We start from the raw sequence: 16,601 nt of genomic DNA on the forward strand, positions 1-16,601 counted from the left end.
AGAGAGAGAGAGAGAGAGAGAGAGAGAGAGAGAGAGAGAATGAATCACTATTTTAGATCATAGATCACAGTATGCATCAGCAGTAAATATTGTATAAATCCTGAACTATTCCTGAACAGACTTATGAATCAGAATTTGCACAAGGAATGTGAAAGTTGTATCCTTTGGCTATTAAATTAAAATCCAAACGGAAAAAGGAAGCTAATGCATAAATTGGAGTTAGAAATGGTGTCTCCAAGACATGGGAATTAGGTTCAATAGTATCTAACAAGGTTTTAATTCCCAAGGCTAGAGGAACACACTGAGTTTGATAACAGAATGGAGCAGCAACCATTGGGTGAGTAGATGAATTCTCTTCCCCTTTGCCTAGAGAGAATTTCTTAAGACAATGATTGTCAATGGCTCCTAAAGGGTGCCCTGAATTGGGGGAAAAAAAGGTAGTAAGAAAGGGCAAATTGATGCATTTTTGGATTTGTTTGAACTAGCCATGGTCCAGAATATGCTAAAGGAAAAAAAACTCTCAGGGGTTTAGCAGTCCATAAAAATAGGAGCATGTGTGATTTATGACAACATTCTCATGCAATGCAATAGGAAGGCATTCTGTGGCTGACACTGTCTGGTTGGCAACACTTTTAAAATTTAGAATTCAGAATTTCATCTAAATAATTTACTGAGTTGTCTTTGGAAAAATCAAAGGCCCATTTTCTCCATAGACCACTTATTTATTAGCTAGTAGCCAGAATGACAGCAGACAAGTCCCTTAAATTTCATGTCCCAGGCAATTGTTAAGGACTATAAATTACAGAAGAGTTCCCAAAATACATCAGTAGAGGGAGTTTCCACACGTGGAGTGTCTTTAGTAGAATGTCCCTTGAAGGACCAGGACTGTTTTCATTTTTTGACTTTATATCACCATTAGCATGGTGCCTGGCATTTAACAAATGATTATTAAATTCAATTGGTGAAATAATATATTCAGACCCAATTATCCTCTCTCCCCCACAAGTAGTCAATAGTTATTGGTCTAGTTCAATAGACATTTTGCCAACAAGTAGTGAACATAAATGAGAGATTATATCTGAATATGACTTGAAGGGAATTCAACCATACCTTCTCTTGGTTCTTATCATTTTTTTCGTAAGGGCCACCTCCACCTCCTCCACCTCCTCCTCCTCCTCCTCCTCCTCCTCCACCTCCGCTTCCTCCTCCTCCTCCTCCTCCATCACCTCCAGCAACTCCTCCATCACCACCTCCACCTTCTTCTCCACCTCCATCTCCAGTTCCACTAACCAAGGGACCCCCAAATCCACAGGTTGTACTTCCAGAAGGTCCTTTGAGCTGAAAGTTTCCTTCACTCGGTCTCTTTTCTGAAGTCTCATTTTCCTTGTTCTCACTTTTCTTTCTGTTCTTCTCTACACAGGGGACCACGCCAAGCTGGAGCAAGCACTCGACAATGTTCAGGGCCACATCACAGATGCGAGAGCTGATGTCATGATTTAGGACAAGATAAACAGCCTTCAGAATCACCTGAGAAGAAAACCAGCAAACCTCTTACAAAATGACTGAATAACCTGAATTATTCCAATTGGGCCAAACAGTCCATCAATCTTTATTAAGTTCCTGCCATGTACCAGGCACTGTCCTAAGGACTGAGGATATAAATAACATTAAAGGGAAAAAATACAAAACAGTCCCTACTCTCAAGGAACTCACAGTCTAAGGGGGATGGATTTTGTTAATTTCCCTTAACATAGTTCTGAGTTAAGAATTCTTCATGGTTTATAAATTTGTCCAGTGTCCAAGTAGTGTTGGGCAGGGTTGATATGACCTTTTGCAGAGTGCCATGCCTAGGCTCTTTTTATGATGTTGTGTTTTAAAAGTATTTCATTAGTCAACAAAACATCATGGAGTATATATGTTCCAAAGAACATCAACTGTATTATTGATACTATTCTACTAAGCTTTCCCAAAATATCTGGAAGGTACAAAGGACATTTTTCTTTTTCTTCTTCTGATGGGTCTTCTGGGACAGAGTATCAGTAGACTTATCAAGTTCTCTAAGTAAAAATTAGTTCTTAAGTCTTTTCCTGCATTTAGTCATCAAAGCCAGAATAGAGATAAATATATAAGTAGATATAGGTATAGGTGGACATATATGTATATGTGTATATATCTATACATGTATACACATGCATATATACATACACACATACATATATCTCCACCCATGCATCTATCTACTAGGTATACCACCTACGTGGCTCAGTGAATAGAGTATAGGGCCTGGAGTCAGGAGGACCAGAGCTCAAATCCAGCCTCAGAAATTTACTAGCTATGTGACCCTGGGCAAGTCACTTAATCTCTGTTTGTCTTAATCCACTGGAGAAGGAAATGGCAAGCCAATCTACTATCTTCACCAAAAAAAAAACCCCAAACACCTAGATGACATCCTGAAGGGTTGGACACAACTGTATGACTGAACAACAAAAATATAGTAGATATAGATTGATATAGATATGAATATAGATAGGTATAGATATAGACACAGATGCAGATAAAACATGCATAATATACATGTATAATTTTCATTTATATGCCTCTTTTGGGGGTGGGGAAGACTGTATCTGTGACTTCATTGTCAGAGAGAACAGGTCAGAAGACTCCTTTCACTAATACTGATCAGTTTCTCTGCAGTTTATAGTCAGAGATAGTTGTCTGATCCAATAAAAAGTTAAATAATTAGCTTGTGGGGTGGCTAGGTGGTGCAGTGAATACAGCACTGGCCCTGGAGTCAGGAGGACCTTAGTCCAAATCCAACCTCAGACACTTCACTCACAAAAAAAACTAGCCATGTGACCTTGAACAAGTCACTTAACCCCAATTGCCCTACCTTCCCCCTCCAAAAAGCAAATAAACAAATAAATAAATGAAAAGATAGATAGATAGATAGATAGATAGATAGATAGATAGATAGATAAGTAGCTTGTAGTCACACTGAAGGACTTGAACCAAGATCTTCTAAATTTGGAGGCCACCTCTCTCTAAACTATTATAAGTAATATCCATATATGTATGCATATATGCATACATACATACACACAAGCATATGTCTATATGCATATAGACATATGCATACATATACATATCATATACACAATCAATCTCTGTTCATCCAGCATCCTAAAAATCTTAGTGCAATTATGAGTTTTAATAGCTTAAAACTGTACTAAGAATTTGGAACACCCTAGACACCCACAAACACACAAGTACATGAATATATCTATATATAAATATATAAATATATGTAAAGCTCTGTCTATAACTACATTTCTAGATTGCATACGGACTCCCTAGTACAGAAACTCCCTCCTCTAGTACAGATTGACAATCCTGATAATTCAAGTCTCAGAGAGTTGTCTGGGACACTGAGATATTAGGTCTGTTGGTCAGTCAATAAGCATTTATTAAGTGCTTACTATGTGCCACCCACTATGAGCTTGCCAGGAGATGTGTTTCTGGTCCCATAGTTAGTGTATATGTCAAAGGCAGAACTTGAATCCAAGTCTTTCTTCCTTGAAGGCTAGTCCTCTCTGGACACTGATGAAATCACATATACTTAAAGTTTTCTGTAATATAAATATTCTACATGGTGTGAAGCAGTTTTGTAAAAAAAATTTCTTTGAAATTCACACTTATCCCTTTACTTCTGGCAGCTAACATAGCAATGACAAAAAGAATAGTTATTTGCTCACTTTATAACATAATTAACCATTATAACATAATGAAATGCTCATCTGTCACTTTATAACATGAAAAAGTTTTATCTTTTGCTCCTTACCGAAAGATCCAGCATGCCATTCTTGTGCACAAAATTGTTGGTCCCATCAATGTGCTCAGTATCCTCTAAATAACTGTAATTGATGCAGGAGTCAGTCAGGCTTCGGGGTAGATTGGCACATGCCAGAGGTTCATGGGGCATCTCTGGGATAGGCACCTGGTTGCATAACTTCCTCATGTGCTCACTGAAAAAGTCTGCATAGCCCACATTGAATGATGCCAGGGTAGTGTTGAAGGTTGCCACTGTGATGGTGGAGATCTGGGATCGTACTGGGAAAAGGAGAACAAAGTCTTAGCATCCCTTCTTAGCCCACAACATTATTTCTTACCCAGAATTATTAAACATGATCATGATCATCACAGTTCTAGCTTCATAGATTCCTGATTTCTTGCTACAATATTGAACCTGGCCTAAACCACCACAGAAGTCACAAAGATATCATCACTATTAAAAATGCCAATACATAAAGCAGAGATCCCTAACTTTTTCTTGCATCATGGATCCCCTTAGCAGTCTAGTGAAATCTATGGTCTTCTGAGAATAATGTTTTTGAATCCACAAAATAAAATATGGAAAAATACACATGGAATCATTATATTGAAATAATCCATTTATCTCTAACACTGGATTTCTTGTCCTTCCACCCTAACTAAACACCTCACCAGTGCCCAACTCTATCTACCCACTTATCTTCACTCCTGCTTTTATGCTGCTGAGCACTGCCAGGGAGTGCATAAAATTTGGTACCACACTGGACTCAGTATAACTTTCTAGGCTTATCTCCCTCTACTTTTCTTTCCATACTTAATGGTAGACCTCTCAACGGTACTTGAACATATCTCACCTTTTTCCATTTTGGGGTCTTTGTTTATATACCATCATCTGCCTCCCAAACATACACCCCCCCCCTTGTCTCTAATTCCCACCTGCCTTTGAGAGCCCATATCAAAAGCGATTTCTTGCATGGGACCCCTGTCTTCCAGTCTTAAATCCTATTTCAGTGATTCCCTATTAGAAGTTTCCTGCTTTGAACTCCCAGAGAACACAGTCTGAGGTTTTCATTACACTTTTACATCCTGCCTTATATTTATTTGTATAGATGACATGTTCCTTCTTAGACTCTATGAAGGCAGAGACTGTGCATTGTTCTTCTTTGTATCTATTATTTCTTAATAGAAATAAGTTCCTTGGGGATAGGGATTGTTTCACTTTTGATTTTGCATCTCTAATACCTCGTACAGTGTCTGGTACATAGAAGGCACTTATTAAATGCTTGTGGATTGATTAGTATTTTCACATTACCTAGTACAGTGCTTAGTACAGAGGAGGTACTTAATGCTAAAGATTTATTGAATTATATATTATAAATGTATTTTAAAAATTATAACAATATTCTAAAAATTAGCATAAATTTTAAATATCAAATCAAATAATAAACCATGATTGAATCGTAATTACAAATCATTTTACTATTACCCCTCCAGACAAGGATACTTAGATGGGATATGATAGTATTTAAAGGAAGTAGCTTTGTTCTACTTGACCCTAGAGGGCAGAATTATGTTCAATGTGTGGGAATTGCAAAGAGGCTCATTTAGGCTCAAGGTAAGGGGAAAAAACTAATCAAACTCAATAACTACACAAGTGGACAATATGCTTCAGAAGGAAGTGGGCATGCCCTTTCTGAAGTGCTTTAAGTAAAAGTTAGATGGACACTTGGTAGGTATTTCTTTTTTTTTTTTTTTTTTTTTTTGCTTTTTGGAGGGCAATTGGGGTTAAGTGACTTGCCCAAGGTCACATGGCTAGTTTTTGTGTTAAGTGTCTGAGGTCAGATTTGAACTCAGGTCCATCCTGATTTCAGGGCTGGTGCTCTATTCACTGCACCACCTACCCACCCCTCGGTAGGTATTTCTAGAGGGCATCTTGTTCATGTATGAACATCTATATCTCCTCCAGATGACCTGTAAGATCTTTTCTAACTAACATTTTGTGATTCTCCAATATTAATTGGTTTCCCTCATCACAATTGATCAGTTTTAGCCACTTCTGGATCACTGACTGAATACATATATCCAAATTTTATCCGTTTAAGCTCAAATATTTCATTCTGACCATATCTATTTTGTCCTTCTAAATCACAGTTATTTACCAGTGTGGTTTAGTTAACATTAAAGAAAGACTTTTTAAAGTTGAAAGACTTTTTAGAAGTTGAGAGTGATTGGAAACAAATGTCTTGATGGAAGGTATTAAACCACTATTGAATCACTTAGCAAACTAGAATAGAGTAAAAGAGGTCAGACGTGCCAGTAGTATGGGGGTATGCCATGATGCACATTCATTTCTTAGCAGCCAAGCTTACTTTGTGTGCTTTCACTTTAAGGTAAAAGCCTTCGCATTTCCATTTTATCGCCCTAGAGAACAAAGTTGAAAAGTGCATGAATCAAATAGGGCCTTTGCCCTATTTGCCCCAAAGTGCCAACCTCCAGGTATCAAGCTTTCTCTCTGTAGCCACCCCTACTATTACCCAGAGGTTCTTCACTGGTCCCAGATGCTTCCTGGGATATCCCTCCCTTAGATACTATCCCCAGTGTGTCAGAGTGTGACCACACCTCTGGTCTGACTATCTACCACCATTTACTCTACCTCCCCCCAGGTATTTTTGCTCCACGTAGAAATATTCCTAGCTAGTACTCATGTAGGAAATATTAGTCTCTGTGTCTTAGCTCTATTCTCATTGGCTACATAAAGTCTTTGACTTTGTGCTTCTAGCTTTGGCAGATGCTATTAAGTAGCTATTACTAGGGAGATGCAGGGTAGGAATCCTTTTAAGATGAATGCTTGTGAGATGTACGTAAACATAGCACAGAAGAAGGCATTTTCACTGAAGGCATTTACATCCGAACAATTCAGAAATAGAAAAGGGCTACAACTCCCCTCAGCTCTCACTTCCTTTGGCTCTCCTTTTCTGTATAGGACATACCTTCCTTGACGGTATTCTCTCCATGACTGTTTGAGTGATCCGGTAAGTCACTGACCAGCGTGTGATGGGAGTGGGAGTGCCTGGCACTAAGACTCTCCATTTCAGTGGCAGCATCAGAACTTCCCCGTCTGGTGAACTTGCCTAAGGTGAACGAACAAAAAGAGGGTTTTAGAAATTGTAGAAGATTCTGTTTTGCTACTTCATGATCCTTCATCTCTGAAAGAAGACGTAGGAGGAGGTAGGAGTAGTGAGAAGGGGATAGAGCTTTACTGAACCACAGAGTTTTATTCTCTTTAACATTTAGCTTCTATAAGAAGCTATCTGAGGACAGTACAAATCCAATCTAATGCAGATTCAGCAGCCACCTGTTCTACAATAGGCCAACTATCGGTTCTTTTTTTTTTTTTTTTTTTTTTGGGGGGGCCTTGGGGTTTAAGTGTTTTCCCAAGGGTAACTGGTTTGGTTTTTTTTTTTTTTTTTTGGTATTAAGTGTCTGAGGCCATATTTGAACTCAGGTCCTCCTGACTCCAGGTTCGGTGCTCTATTCACTGTGCCACCTAGCCACCCCCAACTATTGGTGCTTAATGTCAGCTGATGTTATTATTATTATTATTTTAATTTGGGCTAGTAATTTCACAGGTGGGGAAATTCCTGGTGAGGAAAGTGCCTTAGCCTATGCAGATCAGTAACTCGTCTGCAATTTATAGTTTCTGAGAGTTTCCTCAGGGCACAAAGGAGCCAAATGACTTACCCACGGGCACATAGTCGATATGTCATGTTAGGAACTGTTTAGGAACAAGTTTTCCTAATTCTGAAACCTCAACTGACCTCTCTATCCTTCACTTCCTTTATTGTCTCCATTATTACATTATTAAAAAAAAGGTATTTGTATATGTCAGTGTTATTGGCCTACATTAAGATCCAATGTACCTTGGGCCTTTGGAGCACTTTAATAGTAGGCCTCTAGTACCAAGTGACTTGACAATTTGCAGTTAAACAGTTCCCTCAAAGAAAAATCCTAGACAATTGCCTATACTCTGTTTTGGTTGTGAAGACATGGGATTATTTTATACTTCGGACTTGTATTTCAGTTCAAGATCTTTAGCTTAGCTCCTTAAAAAAGACCTTGAATATCTGTATTTTTGCAGCACTAGATGGGAACATCAAAAAAACCACATAAGCCTTGCTGTCACCTAATATGGTGGTTTGCCAGCCTCCTTTCTCAATGCCACGTCTGTCTTCTCCAAGCCCAGAGAAGCTCCCAAATGAGAAGGTGCTGCGTGTGGGGGACACATCCAGGTGATCTTCATGGAGCAGGAAAGGTACCCCCATTCGACGCTGTCTTCTCTTCCCTGTGTGGTGAAATGGGATAGAACCTTTGCGTTCTCGTTCTCGATCTTCCTTGCGACTTTTAAACTACAAAACAGAAAGAGACAAGAGACAGAGACAGAGAGAGAGGGAGAGAGAGACAAAGAAAGAGACAGAGAGAGATAGAAAGAGAGAGAGAGAGAGAGGAAGGAGGGAGAGAGGGGGGTAGAGGGAGGGAGAGAGAAGATCACAGGAAAGATTACACACAGTTCAATTATCCAGAGACCTTAAAACTGGCAGTAAAAGGCAGGCAGTATTCCAGGAAAGGGATAGACACAGAGTAAACCATTGATGCTATCCAAAATAGCACAAGGGAAGAAGACATGTATCTTTCGTTGAGGAATTGACTGGCATGTGTCTTCCCTTGCTCTATTTTGGACACCAGTGACTCATTGTCTGTTCTTTTCCTGGAATGCTGCCTACTGCCTAAAAATAATGAACAAGGATAGACACAGGTAATTTTTTCCACTCATTTATACTTAAGGTCTGTCAGTCCAATTGAGCAGAACACAATAGCAATAAAGCTAAGGTTTAGAACCATGAAGTCAGTTAATTTGAAAATATGTGACAGTCACAAGGCGAACTGGGTGAGATACAATAAATGACTACCTTGAAGACAATTAGCTCCACTGGGGGAAAAAACTAAACCCATTAATTGTCATAACAATACAAATAATAGTATTCAACAAAATTAGAACTATCATTTTCTTTCTTTTTTTCCTTTTCTTTTTCCTTTTTTTTTTTGAAGGGGGAGGGCAGGGCAACCGAGGTTAAGTGACTTGCCCAAGGTCACATGGCTAGTAAGTGTTAAGAATCTGAGATGGGATTTGAACTCAGGTCCTCCTGACCCTAGGGCCGCTGCTCTATTCACGGTGCCACCTAGCCACCCCAGAACTATCATTTTCCGTAGGGTCATCTGTACTCTTTCCATTGGACAATATTGCCTCTGACCAGGTACCCAGTTAAGTTTTTTTTTTTTTCATCACCAATACATTGGATATCTCTGGTAGCTTCACTCACCTTCTTAAAAATGTTCATGCCCAAGTCTGATGAGAGATCTGGAACTGCAGATCTGCGCAAGTTGGTCAAGGACATTTTGGAAAAGGCCTCTGTACTCAGAGATTTTTCCTCCTCGTTACATTTCATGGTGAGATCCTTGAAAAACAATAAAGGCAGATGCAGCAAAATCAAACCAACAGATACTTCCTGAAAGCAGGATTAAGATAATGTAGTTCTTCTTGAGGTGTTATTTGTGGTTAGTTTTGGGGTTATTTGCTTTTAAATTGCCTGTTAAGTACTGAACTTTAAACTTTGACGTTTCATAACTACTGCATTTCGTCATTGTAAGGAGACCTTATTTCATGCATTGTCAACTTTGTGTCCTAGTTTTTTGGGGCCAATCAGACTGTAATGCTATATATTCTAGAAGCCTGGGAGTCTCATTTCCTGGTTGTATTAAAATGGAAAACTAAGACATTTAGGTGCAATGAAGGCTTTTCACTGCAATGATTCATCCAAATAACTACTTACTTTGGCTAGAATTATTTTCCAGCAGTTGCAAGTGCATATTTTTGCTAATTCAGAATCCTCTTCTATTTAATTACTCTTTCAATCTTTGCCTTCATAATTCTGTAACTATATCCACATGCTAGTATTTTTTCAATGTTACTTTCAATTATCTGTAATTTGAAATATTAGACAGTTCAGATAGATAGATTTTTATCTGTACAATGAAAGGGTGGGATCAGATGTTTTCTCAGGTCCCTTCAAGCTCTGAAATTATGTTCCCATGAGCCCCTTCATACTACATCAAACTTTCTGTACTTTGTTACTTTTATAGTAAAAGATAAGTAAATAATCTAGTGGGTTCATTTTAACAAATTTCAGTATCTGTCATTGGGTGAGGGTAGATACTCTGTATATTTTTTCTATATCTATAGGCCCATATAATGATTATTAATGTTTCTTAGTGATAAACAAGAAGCACTACAAAAATCAAGTTGTTAACATTCAGTGCAAGTATAACATTTTGTATTTATTGGACCCTGGGAAAGTCACTTTAAACTTACTTTAGTGTAGGTTTTCTCATCCTTAAAATGGCATCAATAAATTTTGCTGATATGTCACGAATTTGTGAGGAAAGTGACTTGTAAATATTAACAGGTTCATAAATATGAATCATTATCATTATTTTTACTGTTTTCAAATGCTTTGAAAGTTGCCTATTTAATTGTGATATATATGTTATCAGTTAACCAGAAGATTTTCTGTAGTAGAACATTCCATTCTGAATCAATAGAGGCTTAAATGTATGTTAGTTAATTTAATAGTCACATACACACATACGTATGTGTGTGTATATATTATATGTGTGTGTATATACATATATATTTATTTTTTTCCTTCTTATTTGAGGACTCAATTCATTGGAAAAGAATAGTAAAAAGGCCAAAAGTCTAGAGCAAAAGACAGAGGAAGAATAAAAATTTCAGGGTAATCCTCCAATTGTAATATGCCCTCAAACAAATGATAGCCATTTTCAGAAAAACAGAAAAAAATGGTTAGTAGTTTGTAAAGCCAGTGCTGTAGAATGTAATGAAGGAGGAAGAATTGTTCTTACTTGGGTCTTATGAGTGTTCACTAGTGAAGGAGTTGCTGCCACCATTGAACTGCTGCGGGGTCTGGGAAGGTGCAGAATTTCTGGCTCTGGAGACTTTTCTGGCTTCTCTTCTAACATGTGCCTTAATCTCTGCAGATAATACATCAGGGACCACTGAGTGCCTTCCTCTGACCAATGGGGCTGGAGCAGGCAGCGAAGCACCGCGACATCAAAGTAGGTGGCGTAGCGGGACCTTTGACAAGGAGGTATCACCAGGGAAGCTCTGTTCCAAATCAAATCAGCCAATCAGCAATCAGTCAATAGACATTTAGGAAAATACTGTCATGTGTCATGCACTGAGCCAGGGGCTTGGCATACAAGGACAAATAACCTCTGTCCAGAAGGAGCTTACATTTTCCTAGGACAGGGGGTTCTAATTTCATTTGTTCATTTATTTATCTATTCCCTCATTCATGTATTCACTCATCTATTTCTTTTTTTGTATCATGGACCCTTTGGCAATATGGTGACGCCTATGGAAACCACAGAGTATTTTTAAACAAATACAATAAAAGACATAGAATTATAAAGGAAACCAATTATATTAAGATATTTTAAAAAATTCAAAATCCACAGGTTAAGAAACCCTGTCCTAGGAGGATTAAGAACCCCTGTCCTTAATCACAGATAAGTAAATCAAGACACATTAAAATAAATACAAAGTGATTTTTCAGGGAGTAGGGGATTAATATTTGGGAGAATCTGGTAAGACCTCTTGAATTCAACCTTATTAGCTAAAGGTTCCAAGACAAAGGGTGATCATTACTAATCTTAAATTAGCAAAGTCCAACTTAACCATATGCCTCACACAACCTCAACAAGTTTCAAACATAGCTTGCATGATAAATTTGGAACCATCTCCACTTTGCAATGGGATAGATTTCTGGTGCACCCAGGAAATACTAACAGAAAGTCACATTCTAGATTTAATTGTTCTTCAGTATGCTCTCATCCTATTCTAGCTAATTAAAACACATTACAAACTCTGTTCAGATTTTCTTAATTCTTTGACATTAGGTCTTTCAGCCAGAGAACATAGTTATGATGGGTTTTCCTCATCAAATGCAGCCATTAGAAGGGCCACCTGAGGGTTCAAACTAGCTGGAGATGGTCTTGTGATCTCTTTGGAAACCACCCATTACTGCATCTGGAATCCACTGTTCTGTCTGGATGTCAATACTTCATGAGCCTCCCCAGTCTTCTCTATGAACTTTTGGTTGTTATGAAAAATAACTTTTGTAACAGATAGTCAAAGCTGAACCTTCCATGATATTCCCTCTCTATGGAAGCATATTTAAATTATTATTAATTATTAAAAACTCTAGTACTCCAGGGTGTCCCAGACTGCAATTCCCTAGTCTTGATTAAAGACTCTTGTTGTTGGTACTTTTGAGAGTTCTTTTTATGTCAGGTGGACGTCATCTACCCCTAAAAACAAACTCAAGCATCCATATCAAAGACTCTTGTCTTTACTAAGGGTATAGACCAAAATTATTTTTTCTAGAATCAAGCACATTTTGCATTTAGAAACAGGACAAATAAAAACACCCCAAATCCCTGAACCCTTACCTCAATGTCTATCCCCACACCACATTTCTATACAAGTTATATCAGATTAGAATCCCGAGACTTGAAGGGAAGAAGTCATAAGAGGGAAGTAGTCTAAGGAGGGAATATAGAAGTGGGCAGGCCCAGTCCCATGACTTTGGCTTGGAATCTTACATCTTTCTTGGTATCAAGATGGCCTCTAGGAACTATGAGTCCTTCAAAGGAAGGGAATGTTAGGCAATTAGCCTAATTTCCCATACTTAAAGGACTATTTTTAGCAAATGAATAGCACATATTATAAATCAAGGATAGGAACTAGATCTATGATTTCATTGTTGCAGGGAACTCCCAGATGAGGAAACTTTGTCTATCTGTACAAGTGGGCTGGCACCTTCTCTGTAGTTTAGAATAACAGAGTATATTACCTGGAGTATGGACAGGTTAAGTCCTTTCTCAGAATCACACAGAGTATATGTCAGGTTTAGGACTTGAACCTATATACTCTTTGCTTCAAGGATTTCTAGCCACTATAATATGCTATCTCACTTTTTCGTCATAGGTTAATCATCTCTTTCTCTCCCTCTCTCTCTCCCTCTCTCCCCCCGCCCTCTCTCTCTCTCTCTCTCTCTCTCTCTCTCTCTCTCTCTCTCTCTCCCATCTCCAGAGAATATTTCACCAGGCCAAGACTATATCCACACAATAACAAACATTTGAATAAAATTTTAAATACCAACCACCTCACATTCAGATGATTATAAACATCCAAACATTTACTATCCTGTCAATAAAAAAACCCTGGCTACCAGGTTGAATTTTTAAATTGTCTCTGGCATCTGGTATTCTGTACACATAGCTGTGATATGGAACTTCTTGGCTATAGCTAAATCAAACCAAAGATCACCTCTCTGCACTAGATGAAGTAATATCACACCTTTCATGTTTTTAATTTACTATAAGGCCTTGAAGAGTTTTCTTTGACATTCATTATTTTGGTTTGCTTTTCAATTCAATTTAATAAGAATTTATTTGGTACCTACTATGTACACTGCACTGATAAAACAAAAATGAAATGAGACATAGTCTCTGTCCTTAAGGATTTATAATTTAATAATTACAATGGATCTATGATTTTTATCAATGTAAGTATTCCCTTCATCCACGTAGACTCCAGTCTATCTGTGCTTTTTTTTAATCATTTGCCAATTTTATCCAAATCTTTCCATAAATATTCCAATGATGATCTACCCTGATGCACCAGAGACCTTCTTCTAGCTATTTTTAAAATAAGAGACACAATAGAACATGAAGAAAAATGGCAGTCAAATGTGATATGTGAGCGCTTTTCAAAACTTAAAGGTCTGTATAAATGCCTGCTGTTATTATTTGAGCAACAGAGAACTGCGAAGTGCTCTGAGAAAATTTAAGTGGAGAAATCCATTATAGTCATGGGAGATGGCAATAATAAAGATGTGGAGACATGAGTAAGCAGGATAAACAAATACAGAAAGTAAGGCAGAATAAATATAGAGGAATAATGTGAGATAGGGCTGGAAAGATAGGCTGGAGAAAGACTGAAGATAGCCTTGAATGCCAGTGTTAGGTAACAGGCAGTCACTAAAGGTTTTTAAGAGGAGAGGAGTGAGATGATTAAAATGGTGCATTAGGAATGCTGCATTGACAATGCTGTGAAGGATAGAGGAGAGAAGTGATAGAAAAATTGGTCAGGAGGCTAACAGGTGATGAGCACCTGACAAAAAACCTGGTTGTAGTCAAAGCAAAAAATTGGGATGGTAATCAGAGATATTGGAAAGGTTGGGGTGGCTAGGTGGTGCAGGGAGTAAGAGCACTGGCCCTGGAGTCAGGAGGACCTGAGTTCAAATTCAGCCTCAGACACTTAACACTTACTAGCTGTGTGACCTTGGGCAAGTCACTTAACCCCGATTGCCCTGCCTTCCCCCCTCCAAAAATAAATAAAAAGAGATATTGGAAAGGTATACTCAACTGGGAGGCCAGGTGGCACAGTGGATAGAGTTCTGGGCCTGGAATCAGGAAGACTCATCTTCCTGAGTTCAAATCTGGCCTCAGGTATGTCCTAGCTATGTGATGCTGGTCAAGTTATATTACCCTGTTTGTCTCAGTTTCCTCATCTGTAAAATGAGCTGGAGAAGGAAATGGCAAAGCACTCCACTATTTTTAATAAGAGAACTCCAAATGGGATCACAAAGAGTCAGACACAACTGAAAAAACTGAACAACACACCTGAAGTTGGCATCTGATTATTTGTAAGTGATTACAAGAGGAAAGAGACAAAGACTACTCTGAGATGAGGAGCCTGGGTGATAGTGTGGAAAATGGGGCCATCAACAGAAATACGGGTATCAGAGAAGCAGCTTTAAACAGGGTTTAAGCAGATATCATACATATCTAGGAATAACAATAATAACTAATAATTACAACAACAATAATAACTTACATTTCTATAGGACTTTATGGTATACAACGTGCTTTACACATTTGGGTTCACAATATCCCTGTGCGCAAGGTGCCGTGATTAATCTCCATATTACAGAGAGAAGACTGAAGCTGGGCTATGTCACTCGCCCTGGGTCACACAGTTAATAAGTTTATCAGGTAGTATTTGAACTTAGGTCTCAGCAACTCCACATCCAGAGCTCGGTTCACTCTTCCTCCTAGCTCCTACAAGTATAAGTCTCAGTGAAGTGTAACTATGATCTGAACTTATTGGCAAAAAAAAAAAAAAAAACCAGTGTAGCTAGAAATCAGTCTGCTTACATGTGTAGGAATTAATGGTCGTCTGGAATTCATGCACTTGTCTTTTGAATGACTTTAGGATAATATAGAAACTATTATTTTTAGTAAAAAAAATATTTTTTGTAATTGCTATCCAAATACGTTTGCTGGGATTTTTGTATGTATTCTTAATGCAAATGAACAAACATTTGTTAAGTACCTGTCAAACAGTATCCTAGGTAAAGACAAAACTCAACAGTCTCTGTCCTCAAAGAATTTAGATTTTCCTAGGAAGGATATTGTATGTATACAGTGTAATACAAGGCAGGAGAGAAAGGAGGACAAAGAAGATATATAGGCAAAAAAAAATAGGAATATTTGAAAAGGTTGAAAATTTTTCACAAGAATTGGTTTCAATCCCCACTACCCCATTGCAATGGCTATTAATATTATTAAACATTTCATGTGATTATCCTATCATTCTAATCAATTCCTTATAGTAAGTTATCTATTTTGAGGGGCCTCTTAACTTTTCCAGCCTCCAGATAAATAAGTAATGCGTTGTTACTGTGGTGCACATAATTCTGACAGTATTCAAGCCATTGCTTAGGAGTGAATAAAATTGTCTGAGAGAGGTATTTACCATTTGGTACTCTTTTTGTTGCTGCATTTTTCAATCATATCTGACTCTTTGTGACCCCATCTGGGGTTTTCTTGGCAAAGATACTAGAGTGGTTTGCCATTTCCTTTTCCAGCTCATTTTACAGATGAGGAAATGGAAGCAAATGGGGTTATGTGACTTGCCTAGGTTCACAGCTAGCAAGTATCTGAGGTGGGATTTGAACTCAGGAAAATGAATCTTTTTCATTTCAGACCCAGCACTCTCCACTGTGACTCTAATGGCCTAAATTAGCTACTATCTGTCTCAGAAGAACTACCTTAATTGCTTTGTTCACCAAATTAATTAGTTTGACAACTATGACTAGAACTGATTGCCTAATAACAGGTCAATGCAAACTTAAAGTTATCATCTGCTAATTATATAATCCAGTAAAATATTTGACTATTGCCTGCTGTTTCATGCAGATATAGACAATGAGAGAAAATGTTCTGGGCATTTGAGAGAAGAGTTCCTTTTACTTTTTCTAAATTTAAAAATTGGTTTATTTTGTTTTTGCTTCACCATTATTTTAAAATATATCCTCCTCCCCAATCCAGAGAGCCTTTCTGCATAATAAAGAATAAAAAAAGAAAAAGTGATTCTGCAACAATTAAGCATTCTTTGAGTTCTAAAACCATTGTCCTTGGCTTTAAGAAATATATGTTTTGGAGCAGTTAGGTGGCACAGTGAATAGAGTGCCGGCCCTAGAGTCAGGAGGACCTGGGTTCTTATCCGGCCTCAGACACTTAACACACACACACACACACACACACACACACACACACACACACACACA

The 16,601-nt window shown here is 38.0% G+C and overlaps 1 protein-coding gene across 1 annotated transcript in view; it reads right to left on the reverse strand.

The window, feature by feature from the left end:
• UNC80 (unc-80 homolog, NALCN channel complex subunit) overlaps window positions 1-16,601 on the reverse strand; it is a 219,338-nt gene that overhangs the window by 175,258 nt on the left and 27,479 nt on the right. The window contains exons 5-10 of the mRNA XM_069075228.1: window positions 10,807-11,068; window positions 9,207-9,341; window positions 8,012-8,234; window positions 6,819-6,959; window positions 3,839-4,107; window positions 1,111-1,527 (exon numbers count right to left, since the gene is read on the reverse strand). Of these exons, the coding sequence (XP_068931329.1) occupies window positions 1,111-1,527; window positions 3,839-4,107; window positions 6,819-6,959; window positions 8,012-8,234; window positions 9,207-9,341; window positions 10,807-11,068 (1,447 nt within the window). The remainder of the gene's footprint in view (window positions 1-1,110; window positions 1,528-3,838; window positions 4,108-6,818; window positions 6,960-8,011; window positions 8,235-9,206; window positions 9,342-10,806; window positions 11,069-16,601) is intronic.

Source organism: Petaurus breviceps, unplaced genomic scaffold (genome assembly GCF_028583685.1).
Source record: "Petaurus breviceps papuanus isolate PSGF00001 unplaced genomic scaffold, PetGlider_PUasm1.0 90903, whole genome shotgun sequence".
In the NCBI taxonomy this organism is placed as follows: Eukaryota; Metazoa; Chordata; class Mammalia; order Diprotodontia; family Petauridae; genus Petaurus; species Petaurus breviceps.